Genomic DNA, 18,490 nt, shown 5'->3' with positions numbered 1-18,490 from the left:
TGCACTCTGCCGTGATGTGAAGAGAGAGTATCGCAGGCATCGCAGGAGGTGCTTGGTCACCCTCTTACACTGCCTTCTGACTGGCTTGCAAAGGGGGAAATGGAAAATGAGATGTGAAGCAAGTGCGTTAACTGCTGCTTCTCATCGGAAACGCCGAAGGGGAGGTCAAGGGACTATGACAGCAAGTTCCTTTCATGCACCGACCCTATACTACTCAGCCTCCGGATGGCCCGATGAAAGCAAGGGTCTAGAATCTTGCCTTGCACAGCCTTACGAGGCAGCCAGTTGGCCACCAAGCAGCGAAAACGGCTTGTGCTCAAGCCAACTCTAAGTCCAGAGTGTAATGCGACGACCGTGTGAACTTGCGAGCTCTCTCACTTGCAGCAAACTCTAAATTTAACACGTCTCTCTCTCTCTCTCTCTCTCTCTCTCTCTCTGAGCTTAGGTATACTTCTCTGTTGGCGCCAGGGTTGCTTTTTTTTTTTTTTTTTTTTTTTTTTTTTTTTTTTTTTTTTTTTTTTTTTTTTTCCCAGCCGTTTCGAGCTTTGGCCAATGAGGTCAAGGACACCGTGTCTGAAGTCACAGTATCAGAAAGAGAGGAGAAAAGGAAAGAAAAATCCGCTCACGCTCCACAAGAACCACAGCCAGCAATTTCGACTTTTTTTTTCTTTTTTTTTTTTTTTTTTTTTTTTTTTTTTTTTTTTTTTTTTTTGGGCTACTCTTCTTGGTCTGCCCTTTTTCACCCTCCGATCACCGCAACACTGCGCTCCTGAATTTGCTTCTCGCTGCTCCACCTCTCCAACGCTTGCTCCTTACCAACACCACCTCAATACCTCTTCGATATCTCAGCTTGATACCGTCTCTGGTCCAGGCTGATAGCATCGACCATACCTGTGCATATCCCTTTCCTTGTCGTCGTCGACGCTCTGCATCCTATCCTTTCCTTCCTGCCCTCTCCCTTCGCTCCTTCTCATCTCGTTTCTGCTCTGGCTTTCCTCCCGCATCTATCTATACTACCTCTTCGTCTCCAATCAGGCCGTAGTTGATTCCTGTTCCGCTGGATAAGCTTGTGCATTCGGCATTCGGCATTGTTTGAACTGGTCTCGAACAATTAGCTAGGTTGCTTCGCATAGGTTCAGTCACCTTTTTCGAGTCCTGCCTCCTTCCCTCCATCTTCAATCCCTTTCGCCTTTATCTCACCCGCTTTCGCCGTCCTCGAACAACACAGTAGCCAGAAGCTTCCACTTTTTCGAAGCTGAGGATACTGTTCGACCGAAGACAAGTTCTACTGAGGCCTTCCTTACACGACATCTCGACCCTCGCTACCCAGTACAGCGTCTAGCCCAACGCAACCGACCGCAATTTCGCCAGACACAGCTTTCCATGCTTCCGACCAATCGCCCTTGATTTGCATCGACATCTGTATTCCCCATTCAAAAAGATACCTCGAGTTGCAACTTTCCCCTCGTATACCCCCCTACTCACGATCGACCATATCGGCAGGACACCTCCACTTCAGATCAGACTTGCACATCTCATCTGTTCTTCTCCTCTTCCGTCGTCTATCTAGCCTTTTTCGGCTCTCGTTTGCAACCACTCGAGCTCGACATCCGTCAGGGCCTTCTTGCTTCCCTTGCAGCTCGGCTTCCGCCATCGAAGCGGCCCAGGTCTTCACATACCGTCCTCAACTCGCCAAGATGGATCTTTACTCGACTTCCTTCGCCCTTCCTCGCTCCATCGGTTCAGGCAGCTTCGTCTCCGACCCTGCCACTGCCAACGACAATGCTACTCGCTCCTCCTCCACAGGCTTTGGCGCTGGCATCCATGCTTTGAGGTCCAGCTCCAATGTTGGTGCGCGGCCCGCAGCTCCAGCCGCATCAGCTGCTCCTGAGCCTCCTGCCTCTTCGCTTCCAGGTCGATTCACATCCATGCGCTCGCGCTTCCCTCCTAGCGTCAAGGCTTTCATGCCCAGCGCCTTTGGCGGCAAGCGCACCAACGACAGAATCGTCGAAGCGGTCGGTGCCGAAAAGGCCGACGCCGACACCGCTGCCGCAGCATCTGCGAGCAACACACAGTCTCGCCCCAGCAACGACATTGATCCTTCTGCGCCGCTCGCTCCCATCGGTGAAAGAGGCAATCTACGTCCATCGAAGCTTGCCAACTTGGATGACCCCCTCGCCAGCAGTCAGCATCGAGATAGCAGATCCACCGTGGGCACTCGTTCCAGCTTTGACATTTCCTCCTCAGCAGCCTCGTTCACTGCTGACAGCACCGCGCCCAGTAGCGCCATCGGTGGCAACCCTTCAAGCGCAACGCATTCCGCATCCAACTCCATCTCGGCCGCTAACCAGCAAGAACGTGGCATGACACAGTCGCAGAGCAGCAAGGATCTTCAAGAGGCCATTCACAAACTCAGCTCGGATGTCATGGCCAACCATCAATGCCTTGTTTCATTCGCTCCTGTGCCGCAGCCAGACGAGTCTCGCATGCCACCCACACCGCTCTCGCATCCTTTCCCTCGTCAGAGCTCCTTCTCATCCTTGCAAAGCTTGGACCAGCTTCCCTTCCCTAACCCTAACAACTCGAGTGGCAATTACCAGCAATACCACCCTCAGCCCATCGGCACTCCCGACTCGCACTCGTCAGCGTTCTTTTCAGGACGCAGTGGCAGCGAAGCACTTGGCTCGGGCTTCCCCGGTCTTAACGGCAGCTCGATCTCGCTTTCCTCGCTCAACCCACAGTCTGGTAGTCACATCGCTCAAGAGGTCGGCCTTTCTTCCGCGCATCCCCTTCGATCGCCCAACCCGAGCACCATCGGCGCACCACGAGCCAGCCTCAGCGGTGTCAGCAAGCCACCGCAGTACAACTTCCACCTCAGCGGTGGCTACCAACAGGTCATGAACGCTCGAGGAACCATCTTGCGTGAGAACCCGTTCAAGTCGACTTCTTCCATCAAAGTGCCCCGTGCCGACGTCTTTGACGTGGCTCCTGGCACGTCGCCTCCGGGCAAGGAGACCGTCAAGCCTGATGTTTGTCGCAAGCTTGACGAGGTGCAGACTGCAACCGGCGCCACCATCACTCTCAAGAGCAGTGAGGTTCGTGGTGCTGATCTCGGCTACGGGCTCGAGACGGAGCGCATCGTGGAAGTGCTCGTTTCCGGTCCCTTTGAGAGCGTAGAGCTCGCCCGAGTCAAGGTGCTCGTCATCTTTGACGAGATCACTGGTCTGCGATCTGAGCTTTGCGAGATCGACTACAAGCTTCACAACATTATTGGCGGTCGCAAACGATGCGTTGTTCAGAAGATCGAGGAAGAGACTGGCACCAACATCTATCTGCCCAGCTCTTTCCTCGGTACTTTTGGTTCGAGCGTTGCAAGCCGAGGTGCAGGTGTCGCAGCTCACCAGAACCAGATCCACATCACCGGCGAGTTCTTTGGCGTCCAGCGTGCTCGCGACATGCTCTTCCAGGTTTCCATGCACAAGAGCAAGGGTATCATCTCTAGGGATGCAGCCATCTTGCCACGCAAGCTCGATTGGATGCTTACCGAGCGTCTCGAGGAACTGCGATCGATTATGATCGACAACGGCACCTTTGTTGCGTTCCCTCTGCTTGGCAGCCAGGCAAGCTTGATCTCGGTGTTTGGTGACCATCGCGTCAACATCGAGCGCACCATTCGATCGATCATGCAACTCGCGTGCCAGTTCTACGTCGCTTCGCTCTGGCTCTTGCCCGTCGGCTTTGACGTCTATATGCCCTCGCAGGCCAACCTCAACCCGACTCAGGTTGCGCCTGTCCTCAAGCACGTTAGCAATGCTTCCGGTGCCGAGGTTGTCTTCAAGAGCAACTGCTTCGAGATTCATGGTCTCGAGAGTGAGGTCCGCACTGCGGTGTCGGCGTTGCTCGATCTGGATCTGATCAAGAACTTCAACTTTGAAGTGCGCTTCCAGATCGAGCTGGCGAACGAGCATCGCGAGTTCATCTCTGGTAAGAAGAATGGCAAGGTGAACAAGGTCATGAAGCAGTGCGGCGTTCGCATCAAGTTCGAGACCTTCAACGACTACAACTTCTTGATCGATGTTTCCGGCAACGATCGCAACGGAGTGTTGCAAGGTCTCGGGCTCTTGCAAGAGGAGCTGCCGGCAGAGATGTCGTTCCACGTGCCCGAGGCGTACCACAAGCGCATCATCGGTGTGGGAGGTAAGAACATTCAGCGCATCATGAAGAAGTTTGGTGTCTACGTCAAGTTTAGCAATGCTGAAGAGTTCGCCGCATTGGGAGGCTATTTAGATAACGAGGACAACGTCATTGCAAGGACGCCAGCCAAGAACGCTGCCAATCTCGAGAACCTCAAGCTCTCGGTCATGGAGCTGGTCAATCCCAAGGACAAGGACTACATCAGCGAGACGGCCACCATCTCGCGACGATACCACCGCACCTTGCTCGGCGAGAAGGCCATCTTCATTCACGACATCGAGAGCAAGACGAGTTCGAGCGTGCGTTTCCCTGCGCGCGAGTCGGCTTCGGATCTGGTCACCATTTTCGGGCCTGAATCGCAGATTCATATTGCTGCACAGATGTTGCTGGATCATGTGCCCTTTGAGGCCGAGTTTAGAGCGCCTAACTCGACCGAGTTGGCTCAAGCGATCCAATCTGCCGAGTTTTCCGCGTTGACCGAGCAGCTGAAGCGCGATCTCAGCATTGCTGTGTCGCCCGTGATTGAACAACGAAGGCCTGGAGGTGAAGCGGTCTTCAAGTTGAGACTCTACAGAAGCAACACCGACTTCTTGCCAACGGCCAAGGACGCCATCGAGGACTTCTTGATCAACCGCAACGCCAACATTTATGCTGCTCCTTCGAGGACTCGTTCGGATTCGTTTGCATCGGCGTTCCCTCATTTTGCTAACAAGCTTATCTCGACTGCAGCGGCTGCCGAGTCGAACGAGTCGTTCCACACTGCTGCTGCTGCTGAGCAAGCACGTGTCAACGAACGTCGCTTGCGAGCAGCTGCTTCGACCCCAGACATAAAAGCTTTGTTCGACTCCCCCGCACAGCACCTTCACGGCGGACCTGGTTTCCCTTCGAGCAACGGTGCAGGTGCTGCTACGGCCGCCAACTCGCCCATGATCACCTCTTCTTTGTATGCTTCGCCGTACGGCAACGGACGTGGTTTTGGCAGCGACGTTTGGGGTGCTCCTACGCGGGCGTTCACCACGAGCACTACGAGCAGCATCACTCCGAGTTTGATCGGGTTGCCACCTCCTGCTGTTGGCACGCCGGGTGCCGGTATGCCAAGTCCTGCAGGACCCGGTGCGATTGGTGCGAACGTGCCTGCTGCTAGCGGTGGCATTCAGTTCCCATCGCAGCCACTGCATCATCAGCAGGCTGGTCCATGTCTGTCGGACGAGCTTCACATGAATCGTGGTTTGGAGGGAATGTCGATGGACGACCGTGTCAAAGCACTTCGCAAGCCGAGATCGTTTGCACACCGCGCTCAGAGCCTCGACATTGGTGCTATGGCTGCTCAACAAGCTTCGCAGCATGCTAGCGGCAGTCTCAGTGTTGGGCCCTCGACGCCGTATGGACTGGGACCAATCGGTACCGGCGCGCCTGGCATATCATCCAACCACTTCCCTGGTATGGGAGGTTCGCAATCGAGCTTCAACGCTGGTGTACCTCACCATCTCTACCATCCACCCACACCTGGGCAACAGCAGCCTCAGCAACAGCAACAGTCAGGAGGCGGGGCGCCGTTTGGACACCAGCATCTGCACGCTTCCTCAGCCAGCATCTCTCGTCTTCCACCCGGTCGCAACGGCCAGAACCCAGATCCAACCACAATGGATGAAGTGAGCCGTGTGCTTGCACAGCTTGCTTTTGATCGCGCCTAAACCTCTCTTCTTTACTCTCTTCTTTTCTTTACTCTTCTGATTCTTGACATTGTCTCCTTTGTCACCGTCTCCCGGAACACTTGTATATGACCCTCCATCCCGAACTGACACGATACAACCCACAACAAACATTCATACCTAGGTCTCGCATCTCATACACATTCTCATAACACAAAGACTACCCGCTCTTCCGAAGCTATCACCCCAACCAAATTTTTACCCCTTTTGGTCGAGCACCTTTTGCATTTTGCTGCGTTTTTTAACCCCCATCTCGACGTCAAGGAGGGATGGGGTTTAAGGCCCTTGCGTTCCCCTAGCATCAACTTCAATTGTAACAAATACACAAAGCTTCTTTTGATCTTATGTGACGGGTTCGAATTAATCTATTGGCATATTCTTATCGGAACTTTGATATGCTTGGGCCTGATTGTGATTGTGAAGGTATGCAAGAGGGAGGTCGATGTGAGTGTGCAAAAGTGTCAGGTTGTTAGACCGTGTCTTGGTTTTGACTAAAAAAAAAAAAAAAAAAAAAAATGTGGTTAGAGGTCGGCTCCGAAAAGTTTTGAGGCAGGGTCGCGGATTGGCAAGAAGTCCCAGAAAATTTCCATTCCACCGCATGTTGAGGCTCATTTGGCGCAGCATCCAACGCTTCTAACCTCCACCATCTCACTCGCTCTTCTCTGCATTGCCCATGTTGTTCTAGCAGATTCTTCCACTCCTACGACAATCTGAGCGGTACTGTTCAATCGTTCATTTGCATCCACCAAAAAAAAAGAAAGAAAAAACACTTCCAGCAGCATTGACTAGAACAGTCTCCAACTCGACTGCAACTCCTTCGCGCACTCTTCGAGAGATCGCTGGTCGCATTGCCTGACGCTTAGCGCGCTTCATACCTCTGCCAGCTGTCCGAGTTACACTTGGACACAAGCGCTTTAGAGCAACCCAACACCCACCTCGCCTCGTCCCACACCTCAGCACCCAGCACAAGTCTCCTCCAATCAAAATGGAAGACGACCGAGAAACAGTCCGTCTGTGGCGCGTTAACCGTACGATCCACGAACTAGTCCGAGACCGCGGATATCAAGTTGCTGATGACGAAATCAACATTGATCTCGAAACCTTTAAATCGGAATATGCCCCCACTGGTGGCTCTGTCGACCGCACAAAACTCAACTTCTTCACCGAGCATTCCGAGCACGAAAACCAGCGCCTCTTTGTCTTTTATTCCATGGAACGCAATGTTGGAGTCAAGACAATGCGTCAATTCATCTCGATCATGGAAGAACGCGATATTCAAAGAGGAATCATCATTTGGCCTGAAAAAATGACCTCGGCGGCAAGAAAGGTTATTGATGCAATGAGGGGGACGTTCCACTTGGAGGACTTTGAGGAGGCATTCTTGTTGGTCAATATTACCCATCATCATTTGGTACCAAAACATGAACCATTGTATCCACAGGAGAAGAAGGAGTTGCTGGCAAGGTATAGGTTGAAGGAAACTCAGTTGCCGAGAATTCAACAGGCTGATCCCGTGGCGAGGTACTTTGGTTTGCAGAGAGGACAGGTTGTGAAGATTATTAGATCGTCAGAGACGTCTGGCAGGTACTGCTCTTATAGGATTTGTATGTAAAGACGATCAGAGGCCGAGGTTGGCTTTTCGCATTGCGGCATCAATTAGGTACGAAACGACAGCTCAGTAAGTCGTTTGGGAGCGTCAATGCCTCGACAAGCGCCTCTTTGCGCCACGTACTAGAGCCTAGACAGAGTCTGCAAACTTACTCTTTGCTGTCGAATGTGGAACACTTTCTTCTCGTCCAATCCTTTTCTCTGTCGTCTACTTTCTACTTGTAATACTACCCAGGTCCCGTTTCCCGTTTCCATGACTTTTTGAATGCTGTTGGTTGTGTGAATCACGCCGTCTTGACCATGCCTGGTAGCGCCAAGTGTCTATGAGTTGAGCCATTCGTACAATCCCCTGATGGTCGACAAGAGCGCTGGTTGGAGTTGAGAAGAAAGCGCGAACCTGGCGTTGCGTCTTCTCTTTCACGCGCCTGTGAAGTGTGTTGATTGAGCTCTAATTTGTTGTCTTGTGCACGACCTTTCTGCCTTGCTTTCTCTGCGCTGCTTCTTGTCAACCTTGGACCACTGCCATCGCATCATCACCAGTTCAACACAGCAAGACCCTTCTTCGTAGCTCCGACGCTATTTCCCGCAAGTCATCTCTACCGCTCAAGTCCCTCTTTCGCACCAAGACAACCCTTTTCTCTGCAAGCAAAAATGGTCGACGTCGAGAAACCAACAACGACCACCACTCCAACCCCAATCTCTCCACCAAAAGATTCTGACGCATTCTACGCTCCACCAACATCATCATACTACTTTGGCCCACCAACATCAACTTCAGCATTTGGAGAACCTGTGACGGGAACTCCAACAATACATTTGCCGAAAGAGATCGTACGGTGCGTACACCCCCCACTCCGCCTCGCTTTTCTCAATCTTTGCAGGGCAATCTTTACTGATATTTGAACTGCTGTGTATATGCATGGGCTTGGTGGTGGGGACAGGGTGGAAAGAGATTATAGCGCAGGAGAGTTGCCACAGTTTCATTCTAGTTTTCCGCTTGAGTTGGAGGGTAGAGTAAGTTTTCAACAACAACCCCCCTACCCGGCCTTTTATGCTAAGACAAGGGAAGAGATGGAACTGATACGGATTTCTCCCTTGGCTTCTCTCTGCTGCGTCTCGCTATCCCTCGATCCAGATAAGCCCAACAGCATTCGGCGAAATCATCAACGACCTAAACTCAGCACTCATCTCAGCTCATAACCCAACAAAAACTTGGATCGATAATTCGGCCGCCATCCTGAGTTTCTACCTCACCAGCTTGGTCTTTGGGACTCATTACCAACGTGTAAGTGCCAGCCACTGCTCCTTCTCTGCTGTGGTGGAAGAGGATAGTAAACTGACTCAGCATAAATTCTGGTAATGGGACCGGACGGGTTAGGAAATGAAAGAGCTAGAAGAATGGATAGGAAAGACGAACAAGGAGCAGTTGGAAAAGGTAGGGTTAAGGATGAAAAATCCGAAAGCTTGTGGATGGCAGTTTGTTGAGATTGAGTACTTTTAAGTGACCCTTCTTCCTTGCTGCCTATTCGAGAGCTGAGGAGAGGTTGAGAGAAGGTCACATCGACGACAGGAAGTACTACTGTTGAAGCTACTGTGGCACAAATCTGTAGCACAAATATACCCCACTTCTCTAAGGATTCTCTCTCACCCTTGACGCAGGTGTGGTTTTTGTGAGCTTGACGCTTGAGCTGATGGTGTGCAACTGTGAATGAATGTTGTTCGCTTCTCTCGAAGGAAAGAGGTGAAGCAGTATACACGAAAGACTCAGAAGCGACTGTAGTGAGAGCAGGCCGGCGAATTCCGCCAACTGTCCTGGAAGTGATGGTTGAATAGGACCCTGAAAGCGAATCCACTTTCTTGGCACTTTTCTTCTTTCTTTCTTCTCAACACCTACATCTCCACCCTCCGGTTGGCTTGATCGCTCCTTTCCCCCTTTCCAAAGCTGCAGCTGCACAATCATCCGACCGTAGCACCAGCACACGATGTCCGACCGGGCGGAGGAAGAAGAGGCGCCATTCGTCCTAGTCAAACCAAAACGACGCCAATTTCGCCCAACACAACCCGCAAACCCAGCCGCTTGCGGTTCAAGAAGCTGCTCATCAAGCAACGGATCCATCTCAACCACTTGCTCTAGTAGTGGGTTTAGCTACTCTCGTCATCCCCAAAGGTCTGCTCGACGAAATCGCACCGCCGCTTGTGCATCTCACAGAGTCAATGACGTTGAGCAGGAGGAGAGGACGATAAAGAGGGCTTTTGAGGTGATAGATGTATTTGTTGCTTATCTTTCTTCTGCTCTCTCAGAGGAGCGCAGTGATGCAGATAGGCAAGGGAGGAGGAGTTATGCTCAGCTATTAGCTTCGACTTTCGCCTCTGTCTGGTCTGACCATAAGGCGGAAGGAAAAGCTGAGGTGCCGAAGAAGATTGTGTGTTTGGGATTGGGTTCTCCGACAAGTTCACGGAGCGCACAAGTTCAGTTGGCGTTACTGGTTGTGGTTCGAACCTACATCTCTCTTCTCCCGTCTTCTGAGAGAGATGGAGATACTGAAGCCGTAACTTTGACCTCGGACCCGGACAACAAGGCATCAGTGAAGGGGGAGAGGAAGCAAACTCAGACATCCAATGGAGCCGCGGTGTTGAACGGGGAAAGGCGGGAAAGGCTGCATGGTGAAAAGGGGGCAGTAGTGGATTGTGTAGCATACGACCCAGTCTTTACCTCTGCCGATATCAAATTGCTGGCTAGGTACGGCGTTCGAGCACTTGCACCCTACTCTACACCACCATCGGATTCGAGATCGGACCCTACCACATCGAATCCGAGTGTAACACCAGCAACAAACGCCTCAGCCTCCTCCATCCCCTCACAGGCAGAAAAGACTGTCAATCAAGGCACAGCGGTGGAGGAAGAGACAATCGATTGGCACTACACCAGAATCCGAACGCCAACCCTTGTTTATATGCCTCACTGCGATAGAGAGCTATACGAACATATCCTCTCTCTAAACTACCCCCCCTCCTCCACCGCCATCGCTGCTGCATCACCAACAGTGCTGCTGTCAAACATTCTGAAGAACTATACCACTTTCAACAGCCACCTCGGAGAAACTTGGCCAACTTTGCATCGGTTGATACCGCAATTACGGATCGTCGAGGTTCCGAATTGGCAGTCTGGGAAACCAAGTGCGTTGATTCCACAAGAAGCACAAGAGCAAGGAGGGGGAAAGGATGAGAGGAGAAGAGAAAGGGGTTTGGAGGTGGTCGGGGAATTCGTCAAGATGTGGGACAAGAATGCGTTACGAGATCTTGGCTTTCATTGGCTCTAGACTTTCTGTACCGCAGAATCCAAGGCAATGCGTAAGTGTTTCGCTTGGCATTGCACACACTCATTGATGAGAAAGCCGTCGCATCGCCTTGACATTGCCTCTGTGTGCGAAACTGTGAGATGAATTGCTATCAAAGGCTGTCACGCTGAGCACAAGAACATCGTCTGGTGCTATCATCCCTGCGACCCCCTAGCCCTGTGCAAAGCCTCTCTCCCCCCCAGACCATCCACCCTGTTCGCTCTGGTCGGAATAACACTCTCCCTGATCCGATAAAGTTCAATAGTCTCCAAATAAGTCTGATAATCAATCTCCATTATAAACTGCTTACTTCTTCCCTCGCCTTCCTCCTCGCCTTCCTCCTCGCCTTCCTGCCCCCCTTCCTCCCCTTCCGCCACCGGAGGCTGCGCAATACTCAACACCGCATTCCCTTCTGCATCCGTCCTCAATCTAGCCTTATTCTCTTTAATCAAAAAACTAACATGAAAAAAGTTCTCCACGGTATTGACAAAACTCTCTGGATCGACTGCAAACTTGAACAGACAGATGCCGTGGGGGCCTTGTTGTGTGAGGAGTTTGGCTACCTGGAGGATTTGATGGGTGCTTTCTCTGCCTGCTGTGTTTTGAAGGTCTTGCTGTTGGAGTGCGCGAGGCGCGGTTCGTTCGGTGGGGGCTTCTTCTTGGCGTCGTTGGATCACTCGTCGCTGCTTGGTTTGGATCTTGAGCGGTCCGAGAAGGAAGTCGATGGTTATGGCTCGACGGGAGAGGGATGATGATAGTTGACTTAGTTTTTGCCATTCCCATCGGTCCACTTGAGCCTGTTGTTCGTCGTCACTGTCGTCTCTCGCCACGGGTCCTCTCAGCGGAGCTGCTTCTCCGCCAAGAAACCTTGCTAGACGGGTGATAAATTCTTGAGTATCAAACGCATCCTGGTTCAACTTGATCTTCTTGGCCATCCTAGCTCCCATTTCCGACATGGAACTGAGTGTCTTCGTATCCAAAATACTCTCACTTGGAGCTACTACCCTTTCGTGCAATTCATCTGCTTTACGAATGAGGGAAAGAAGGTCGGCAGGTTTTAGGGAAGAATCGCGTTTCGATTCTTCCGCTTGGGCTATGAGTTGACGGTAGTCGGAACGAACTTTTCGTCTGTCGGAGTCTGTTTGTCGTGGGTTGTAGACGAAAGCGTCGGTGGAGGGACGGTTTGTGGCGGCATTGGAGGAGGAAGGTCCTGGTTGGGAGTTGACCTCTTGGGTTTGGGTGATGCGCGGCATTATTGCAAAGGCCTTGCGTAGGGGGTGGATATGCAGTTGAGGAGATCAGGATCGGGAGGCTCGAGGCAAAGATGAAGTATCGCCTGGATATGGGTGTTCTGACAGACTGTCGATGCTGGTAGTAGTTGAGAAGGGCTATGATGCGAGAGATGGTAGTGGCAGAAAAGGGTTTGGATTAGGATTCTGAAAGCGTCCCAACTGCAAAACTCAGCGCGTGTGATGTGGAGAGTGTCGCTCTTCTGAGACCGCGCTCTGCTTACCTTGGAATAAAAGTTGAAGGGCGCGTTACGAGAACACGCTTGCTTGCAGACCGACACTTTGCTGTCGCGCAAATTGCATTCGCTCTCACAGTCACTGCTTGACTTGCTATGATGCTGTCTCTGTCAGACTCTCGCAAGGCTCGACATGGCTCCTTTCAGAGCATCAAGATGCCCCATCACAGCAGAACACGCACAATCGTGTGTCCAGGCTGAAGAGTGATCTGTACAAGTATCGTAACATTGCGTCAAAAGGGCCCTTCTTTCCTCAAAGCTCAATCAGCCAGAAACCGATGCTGATGACCAACCGATGCTGATGACCAACCGACTTACTCAGTGTAGGTAAAGAATCGCATCAACTTGGCACTTGTGCACGCCCCTTCCCCCCCTCCTTTCAACAGCACCCACCGTTAGACTGCTGAGACACATTCTGTCCTGCACCAACCTTCAAGGTACTCTTGCCACCAGCTTGGTTGTTAACCGTGCTGGAACCCATACGATCCTTGATCTGCTTTGCCATGGTCAAGAAAGCCTGTTCGACGTTGGTTGCCGACTTGGCGGAAGTTTCGAGGAAAGGAATCTGAAGCTGATCGGCAAACTCCTTTGCGGTGGCGTATTCGACGACCTTTTTGTTGGTCAAATCGGATTTGTTACCGACAAGCAACTTGTTGACTCCTTCGCAAGCGTATCGGTCAATTTCTTGGAGCCACTGCTTGACGTTGCTGAATGTGTCGTTGTCGGTGACGTCGTAGACGACAATGATACCGTGTGCACCGCGGTAGTATGACGAGGTGATGGTTCGGAAACGTTCCTGTCCGGCAGTGTCCCACTGTTCAAGTGGCAAGGTTGTATCGAAGAGGATCAAGCGAGGTTCCGGGTCAGTACATCCGATCCACATCTAGCCTACCGTCGCTGTTGCAAGTGACTATGTCCTGTCTTGCCTGTCACTTGGCGATTGCACCATGTTCCTGACAAGCGAGTCGGGCGTATTGACTCTTGCGGTTCCAACTTTGAACGTGCGAGCGGACTGCTTTCCTGCTTCCAGAGTGCGTATCCTGTTGCTCCCCCTTCCACCTGTGCTGAATGGATAACAAACTCTTTCGTGACCACGAGACTACTTTGCGGTAAGAGTGATTAGGTATACTCACGATCTGAAGCTTGACAGTCTTGCCCTCGAGCTCGATAGTGCGGATCTTGAAGTCAACGCCGATGGCTGCAAGCAGAAGGTAGATAAGAGATGATGAAATGATGACAATGTTAGCAAAGACTTGCAGGAAGATGCGCATCAAGTGCTGATGGAGATGCTCACTGGAAATATACGACTCAGTATAAGTGTCGTCGGCGAATCGAAGGAGAAGACATGACTTTCCGACACCAGAGTCACCGATAAGCAAAAGCTTGAAGAGGTAGTCGTAGTCGGCAGAAAGACCGGCCATGTTGAGATACGAAGCGAAGCGAAGCTAGGACGAGGACCAGGTGTGTAGGTGTGTGTGTGTGTGTTTAGGCAAGAATCAGAGGTGTGATCCCGGTGTTTGGTGTGGTGAAATGAACGAGGGTATCGGGTTGCAGCAGCGAAAGGCGACCCGAAGTGTGCGGTATTGTCGATTGAATGCGTAGGTTGCGAGGAAGGTGAAAAGATGATGATGATGATGATGGTAGTGGAGTCTGAAGGTGTGGAAAGTGTTGATCGGGGAGCTGAGCCCGAGAGAGAGATTCACGCGCACACACACACACACACACACACACACACACACACACACACAACTTGGCGGCAGTGCAGTAACAGCAAGCAAGACCGCGATCCCTGGGCATCCGCAACTGCCAACGAACCACTCCCAACTGCGCGTGTGCGCCCTTTCGCTTTCGACTTACGCACGACACACACACACGCACACGCACGCAATAATATTTCGAGAAAAAAAGGGAAAAGAAAAAGAAAAAAAGGGAAAAGAAAAAGAAAAAGAAAAAGAAAAAGAAAAAGAAAAAGAAAAAGAAAAAGAAAAAGAAAAAGGGCTCAGCGAGTTGTCGTCGATCCCGAATCGAATCGAATCGAATCGAAAGTGGATCGGGCAGTGGTTGACGCCGATGAATGGAGATTACGATATGACGGGCAAAACGCGGTCCGATGGTCGAGGTGTGTTCTGGAACCGGAGAGTTTTCATCATAATAAGCAAATCGATCATATTGAAATCAATTTGTGCGAATCGGTTGCGAAATCGCACGGCTCGAATTTTGGCTTTTTGACTCGAAAATGATGGGAGAAGATCGCATTCTTCGGCAACTGCCGCTTAATCTCGGACAAGACTCAGCTTCGACATTATCATCATCATCATCATCAGCAGCAGCAGCAACACTCTCCTGCTCACTGGAGTGCGGTAACACTTGCTCACACCCGGGCACGAGTCCCGTTCTCGCCTCAAGTTCCGTTGGTTCGGTGACACCTTGTCACGCCCTGTCATTCCTTTCGGCACGCCACGACCCCCCAATCCTTGCAGCCCTGCTCCTGGCCTCCTTCTTTTGGCTCAAGCTAGTCCTGTATCCTTGCATCCCTCTCGACCACCACACTTTCCAGGCAGTCAATTCCGAGGTCCTCATCCGCCCACCCGATCCTCCCTCCCACGCTGCCAAGCTTCGACTCGTGACGGTCTCGGCAATTCGCCTCCCGCTTTCCTCAACCACACAAGCTTGGCCTCCATCGGTTGTCTTCACTGCGACAGTCCCAACTCTATTTAGTGTCGAACCTCATCGACACATCCCCCAACCCTACTCGACATCCCTCCCGACAACCAGCCCTGTCCGTCCAATCGCCTTGGGCCCCTCTGCCACCATGACAGCCACATCCGACGCTAGCGCAGGCCCCGGCCGCCTCCCATCATCCTCTCCATCATCTTCCGGCAACAAGACCTTCTATCCCCTCTGGCCAGAGTCGCATGACCAAGCCGAATACTTCCAAGTCCCGCCAGACCACTTCTTGGCACAGCAACGAGGCCCTAACAAAGCTAGTCAGCCATCTACATCAACGTCAGACCACCATCATCTCGTTCGACGCTCCTCTGCCTCTTCATCCTCCTCCGTCGTCATCAGCGATGCTTCCATGCCTGTCGCTGGTCTTTCTTTCGCTTCAGATCCTGCTGCACTTTCACCACTATTACTACCAACACCACAGCCATTGTCAGAGCTAGCAACTGCAGTTCCTTCCCGCATTCCAGCAATCCCGACACCACTTGCACCCGCTTTCAATCCTCTTGACCGCCTTGCAGATGCAGTCCCACGCCCAGCTGGCTTTTCTACGGTCAGCGAACAGATCCCCGATACTTCCACCCTCGCTGCTGCCGATTTCGACGTCGACGTTCGTTCCGGTTTCTTGCCACCAGAAGCACCCATCCAGCGTCTCACAGACCTCCACGAACAACACTGGGAGCATGCACTCGACCAAGCCAAGCAGATCCCTCTCATGCAAGGTGGAGGTGGCGTCAACATCACCCAACACCAGCGCATCCTTGCTCGTCGTTGGCGTCGCTCCATCCGCCAAATGCCAGTCTTGCCTCTTTCTGACCAGCTCGCCAACGACATTCGCTATGCTCGTCGAGGTCACCTCGTCCTCTCCTTCCTTGCTCACTTCTACATTCACAGTCAGCCTCGCAAATCCCAAGACGCTGCTCTTGTCGTCGCACCACAACAACCTAGCTGGCTCAACCTCTTCTCTCGCAACAAATCACCAGAAGAGCTTCAAGATGACCAAGACCTCGCTGATGAGCTTGCAGGCAAACACATGCGTCGCCTTCCTGCCGCTATCTCAGTCCCATGGGTTCAGCTATCCCAGAAACTCGACTTGCCTCCTATCCTCACCTATGCCACTACTGTCCTTTGGAACTGGAACTACCTCGACCCATCCCGCGGTTTGCAACCGGACAATCTTCGAATAGTCGAAACCTTCACTGGCACTCCTTCCGAACACCATTTCTTCTTTACCTCACTGTTGATCGAAGCGAGAGGCGTGGAGGCACTTGAGCTCATGCGTGTCAGTTTGGACGAAGCCTTCGTTGCTGATCGTGTTGCTCGTCGTCGTATCGCTGGCTATCTCAATCGATTGGCCGAGGTGATCAAGGATCTGACCAAGTTGTTGCATGATGTCAGGAAGGGTTGTGATCCCAAGATTTTCTACTGGGGGATCCGACCTTGGTTTGTCGGCAGTGATACCGTGGATAAGGGTGAGCAAGTGGGGTGGCATTTCGAGCAAGTGGATCCGGAAGGGGTCAAGAGGGTCTTTTCCGGTCCTTCTGCTGGTCAGAGTTCGATGATTCACGCGATAGATGTGTTCTTGGATGTGGACCACACCAGGAGGAAGGAGAGGTTGAATCGTCCCGCCGCCACTGCCAATGGTGGAGGTGGCGATGCTCGCGGAGCAGATGGCACGTTTATGGAGAGAATGTCGCTCTACATGCCTGGTCATCATCGAGCGTTCCTCTCGCACTTGCGAAATATCTCTTTCGACGACGGTGAAGATGACGAGGAAGACCAGGAAGGCCAGGATCATGGGGTAGCAACCATGTCGAACTCGGTTGCAACTCTTTCTGCCAGTCGCATCTCCACTCCCGCCACCACCACCATCGACGCCGAATCTGATTCCGAGGATGAAGCTCCACGAGAACTGCCCCACCCAATCCGCAGCCTCGCCCTCGCAGCCAAAACCGAGGAACACGACGAAGGACTCCCCGCTGCCTACGATAACGCCCTCCAACAGCTCAAAAGTCTTCGCGATGAGCACATGAAGATTGCCTATCTCTACATCGTTGCTCAAGCCCGCGGGTCTCCACCTGACGCCTATGCACCTTTGCCAAAAGGTTTCACTGGCGAACCTGCTGTTGATCGTCGTCTTGCCGCAAAAGCCAAAGCAGCACATGCAGATGCGGAGGCGGAGGCGGAGGCGGATGCAGCTCTCGATACCAACTCGGAGGACAACGGCGGAGGTGCAAAAGGTACCGGAGGCACGGATCTGGTTACCTTTCTGCGCGATTGCAGAGTCAACACGATCGATGCGCTGATCATGGCAAAGGATGCGGTGGTCGCTTCTTCAGCCATCTTGAAGCCTGCAAGCGATGCGGATGCGGAAAATGAGTCGTCAGGTCAGTCTACTTCCCCCACCTCCTCTCAATCAAACATTTTGCGGAAAAGTATGACTGACCAACGCAACCCCCTCACCTCCATCTCTTCTTCCCCGACTCTGCCACCGATTTGGGATTCAAAACTGCAGATATGGGCCGTTGACATTTCCTCCCAATCCGACATGGCTGTTTATCAATTTCGCAGCCTTGTCAACACTCTGCTCCCTGGCCAAGCTAATACTGGGGACAGGGAGAAAGTCATGCGATACTATCGACAGGCGGATCGTGTTCGTTCGCTCACTGCCCGTCTTCTGCCACGCTTGCTCATCTCTGCCCAGTTCGGCATACCATGGAATACGATTCAGTTCAAGTCCACCCTCGAAGGTCGACCTTACTACGCGGGGAGTGAAGGGTTGGGGTTGGATTTCAACATCTCGCATGACTCAGATTGGGTTGTACTCGCCTTCCACACCTCCCCGGGAGTGAGGGTGGGGGTTGATGTTATGTCTCTTACCCTCCCCCGATACGAATCCTCGATCCGGTCCTTCGTAGAGACGATGGACATGGCTTTGACTCCTGCCGAAACCCGATGGGTGCTTGCTTCTCTTCCTTCAAACCAAACAGAGGCTCTACGGAGATTGTTTACGCTGTGGACGTACAAAGAAGCGTACACAAAGAACCTAGGTAAAGGGTTAGGATTCGATTTTTCTCTTATCGAATTCACTTTTCCCTCCCCTACCTCTACAGACGAGATGCCGAAGATGGTTGCGATCGATCAAGAAGTAAGGCAGTATGGATTTGTCGATGTATTGCTACCTGCTGTTGGAGGTGGAGCTGAGAGTCAAGTCGTAGTTTGCCATGGACCCCACCCTGATCTTGCGCCGGAAGATCGATTTGGAGAGCAACTCTCAGCACAGAAAGCAGAGCAAGAGGGCTTGTTGCACAGCTTCACACTTGAACAGCTGCTAGAGTTGGCAAACAGCTGTGTTCGTTCTTTATAGCTACGCATTTGCAAATAGACGT

At 52.2% G+C, this 18,490-nt stretch overlaps 7 protein-coding genes across 7 annotated transcripts; 5 read left to right on the top strand and 2 right to left on the bottom strand.

Annotated features, from left to right (window-relative positions):
* Positions 1–1,697: 1,697 nt before the first annotated feature.
* Positions 1,698–5,888, top strand: UHO2_05035 (KH domain protein; the record flags this gene model as incomplete). The annotated part of the gene is made up of 1 exon (XM_041557566.1): positions 1,698–5,888. One exon carries the CDS (start codon positions 1,698–1,700, stop codon positions 5,886–5,888), a length of 4,191 nt encoding a protein of 1,396 aa, XP_041413500.1.
* Positions 5,889–6,891: 1,003 nt separating this feature from the next.
* On the top strand, positions 6,892–7,841 carry UHO2_05034 (putative 25 kD subunit of DNA-directed RNA polymerases I, II and III; the record flags this gene model as incomplete). Its single annotated transcript, XM_041557565.1, has 2 exons — positions 6,892–7,510; positions 7,750–7,841. 2 exons carry the CDS (start codon positions 6,892–6,894, stop codon positions 7,839–7,841), a joined length of 711 nt encoding a protein of 236 aa, XP_041413499.1.
* Positions 7,842–8,165: 324 nt separating this feature from the next.
* Positions 8,166–9,015, top strand: UHO2_05033 (uncharacterized protein; the record flags this gene model as incomplete). Its single annotated transcript, XM_041557564.1, has 4 exons — positions 8,166–8,350; positions 8,456–8,528; positions 8,650–8,799; positions 8,893–9,015. The coding sequence occupies 4 exons, from the start codon at positions 8,166–8,168 to the stop codon at positions 9,013–9,015; spliced, it is 531 nt and encodes a 176-aa protein (XP_041413498.1).
* A 481-nt stretch (positions 9,016–9,496) lies between these two features.
* Positions 9,497–10,834, top strand: UHO2_05032 (uncharacterized protein; the record flags this gene model as incomplete). The annotated part of the gene is made up of 1 exon (XM_041557563.1): positions 9,497–10,834. One exon carries the CDS (start codon positions 9,497–9,499, stop codon positions 10,832–10,834), a length of 1,338 nt encoding a protein of 445 aa, XP_041413497.1.
* Positions 10,835–11,007: 173 nt separating this feature from the next.
* On the bottom strand, positions 11,008–12,105 carry UHO2_05031 (uncharacterized protein; the record flags this gene model as incomplete). The annotated part of the gene is made up of 1 exon (XM_041557562.1): positions 11,008–12,105. The coding sequence occupies one exon, from the start codon at positions 12,103–12,105 to the stop codon at positions 11,008–11,010; it is 1,098 nt and encodes a 365-aa protein (XP_041413496.1).
* A 651-nt stretch (positions 12,106–12,756) lies between these two features.
* UHO2_05030 (putative GTP-binding protein ypt1) lies at positions 12,757–13,798 on the bottom strand (the record flags this gene model as incomplete). The annotated part of the gene is made up of 3 exons (XM_041557561.1): positions 12,757–13,191; positions 13,511–13,575; positions 13,672–13,798. 3 exons carry the CDS (start codon positions 13,796–13,798, stop codon positions 12,757–12,759), a joined length of 627 nt encoding a protein of 208 aa, XP_041413495.1.
* A 1,391-nt stretch (positions 13,799–15,189) lies between these two features.
* Positions 15,190–18,468, top strand: UHO2_05029 (uncharacterized protein; the record flags this gene model as incomplete). Its single annotated transcript, XM_041557560.1, has 1 exon — positions 15,190–18,468. One exon carries the CDS (start codon positions 15,190–15,192, stop codon positions 18,466–18,468), a length of 3,279 nt encoding a protein of 1,092 aa, XP_041413494.1.
* Positions 18,469–18,490: the final 22 nt, after the last annotated feature.

This window comes from Ustilago hordei, assembly GCF_900519145.1.
Source record: "Ustilago hordei strain Uho2 genome assembly, contig: UHO2_contig_11, whole genome shotgun sequence".
NCBI classification, from domain to species: Eukaryota; Fungi; Basidiomycota; class Ustilaginomycetes; order Ustilaginales; family Ustilaginaceae; genus Ustilago; species Ustilago hordei.
Note: the sequence above shows the minus strand (reverse complement) of the source record. Positions and strands in the feature narration are given on the sequence as shown.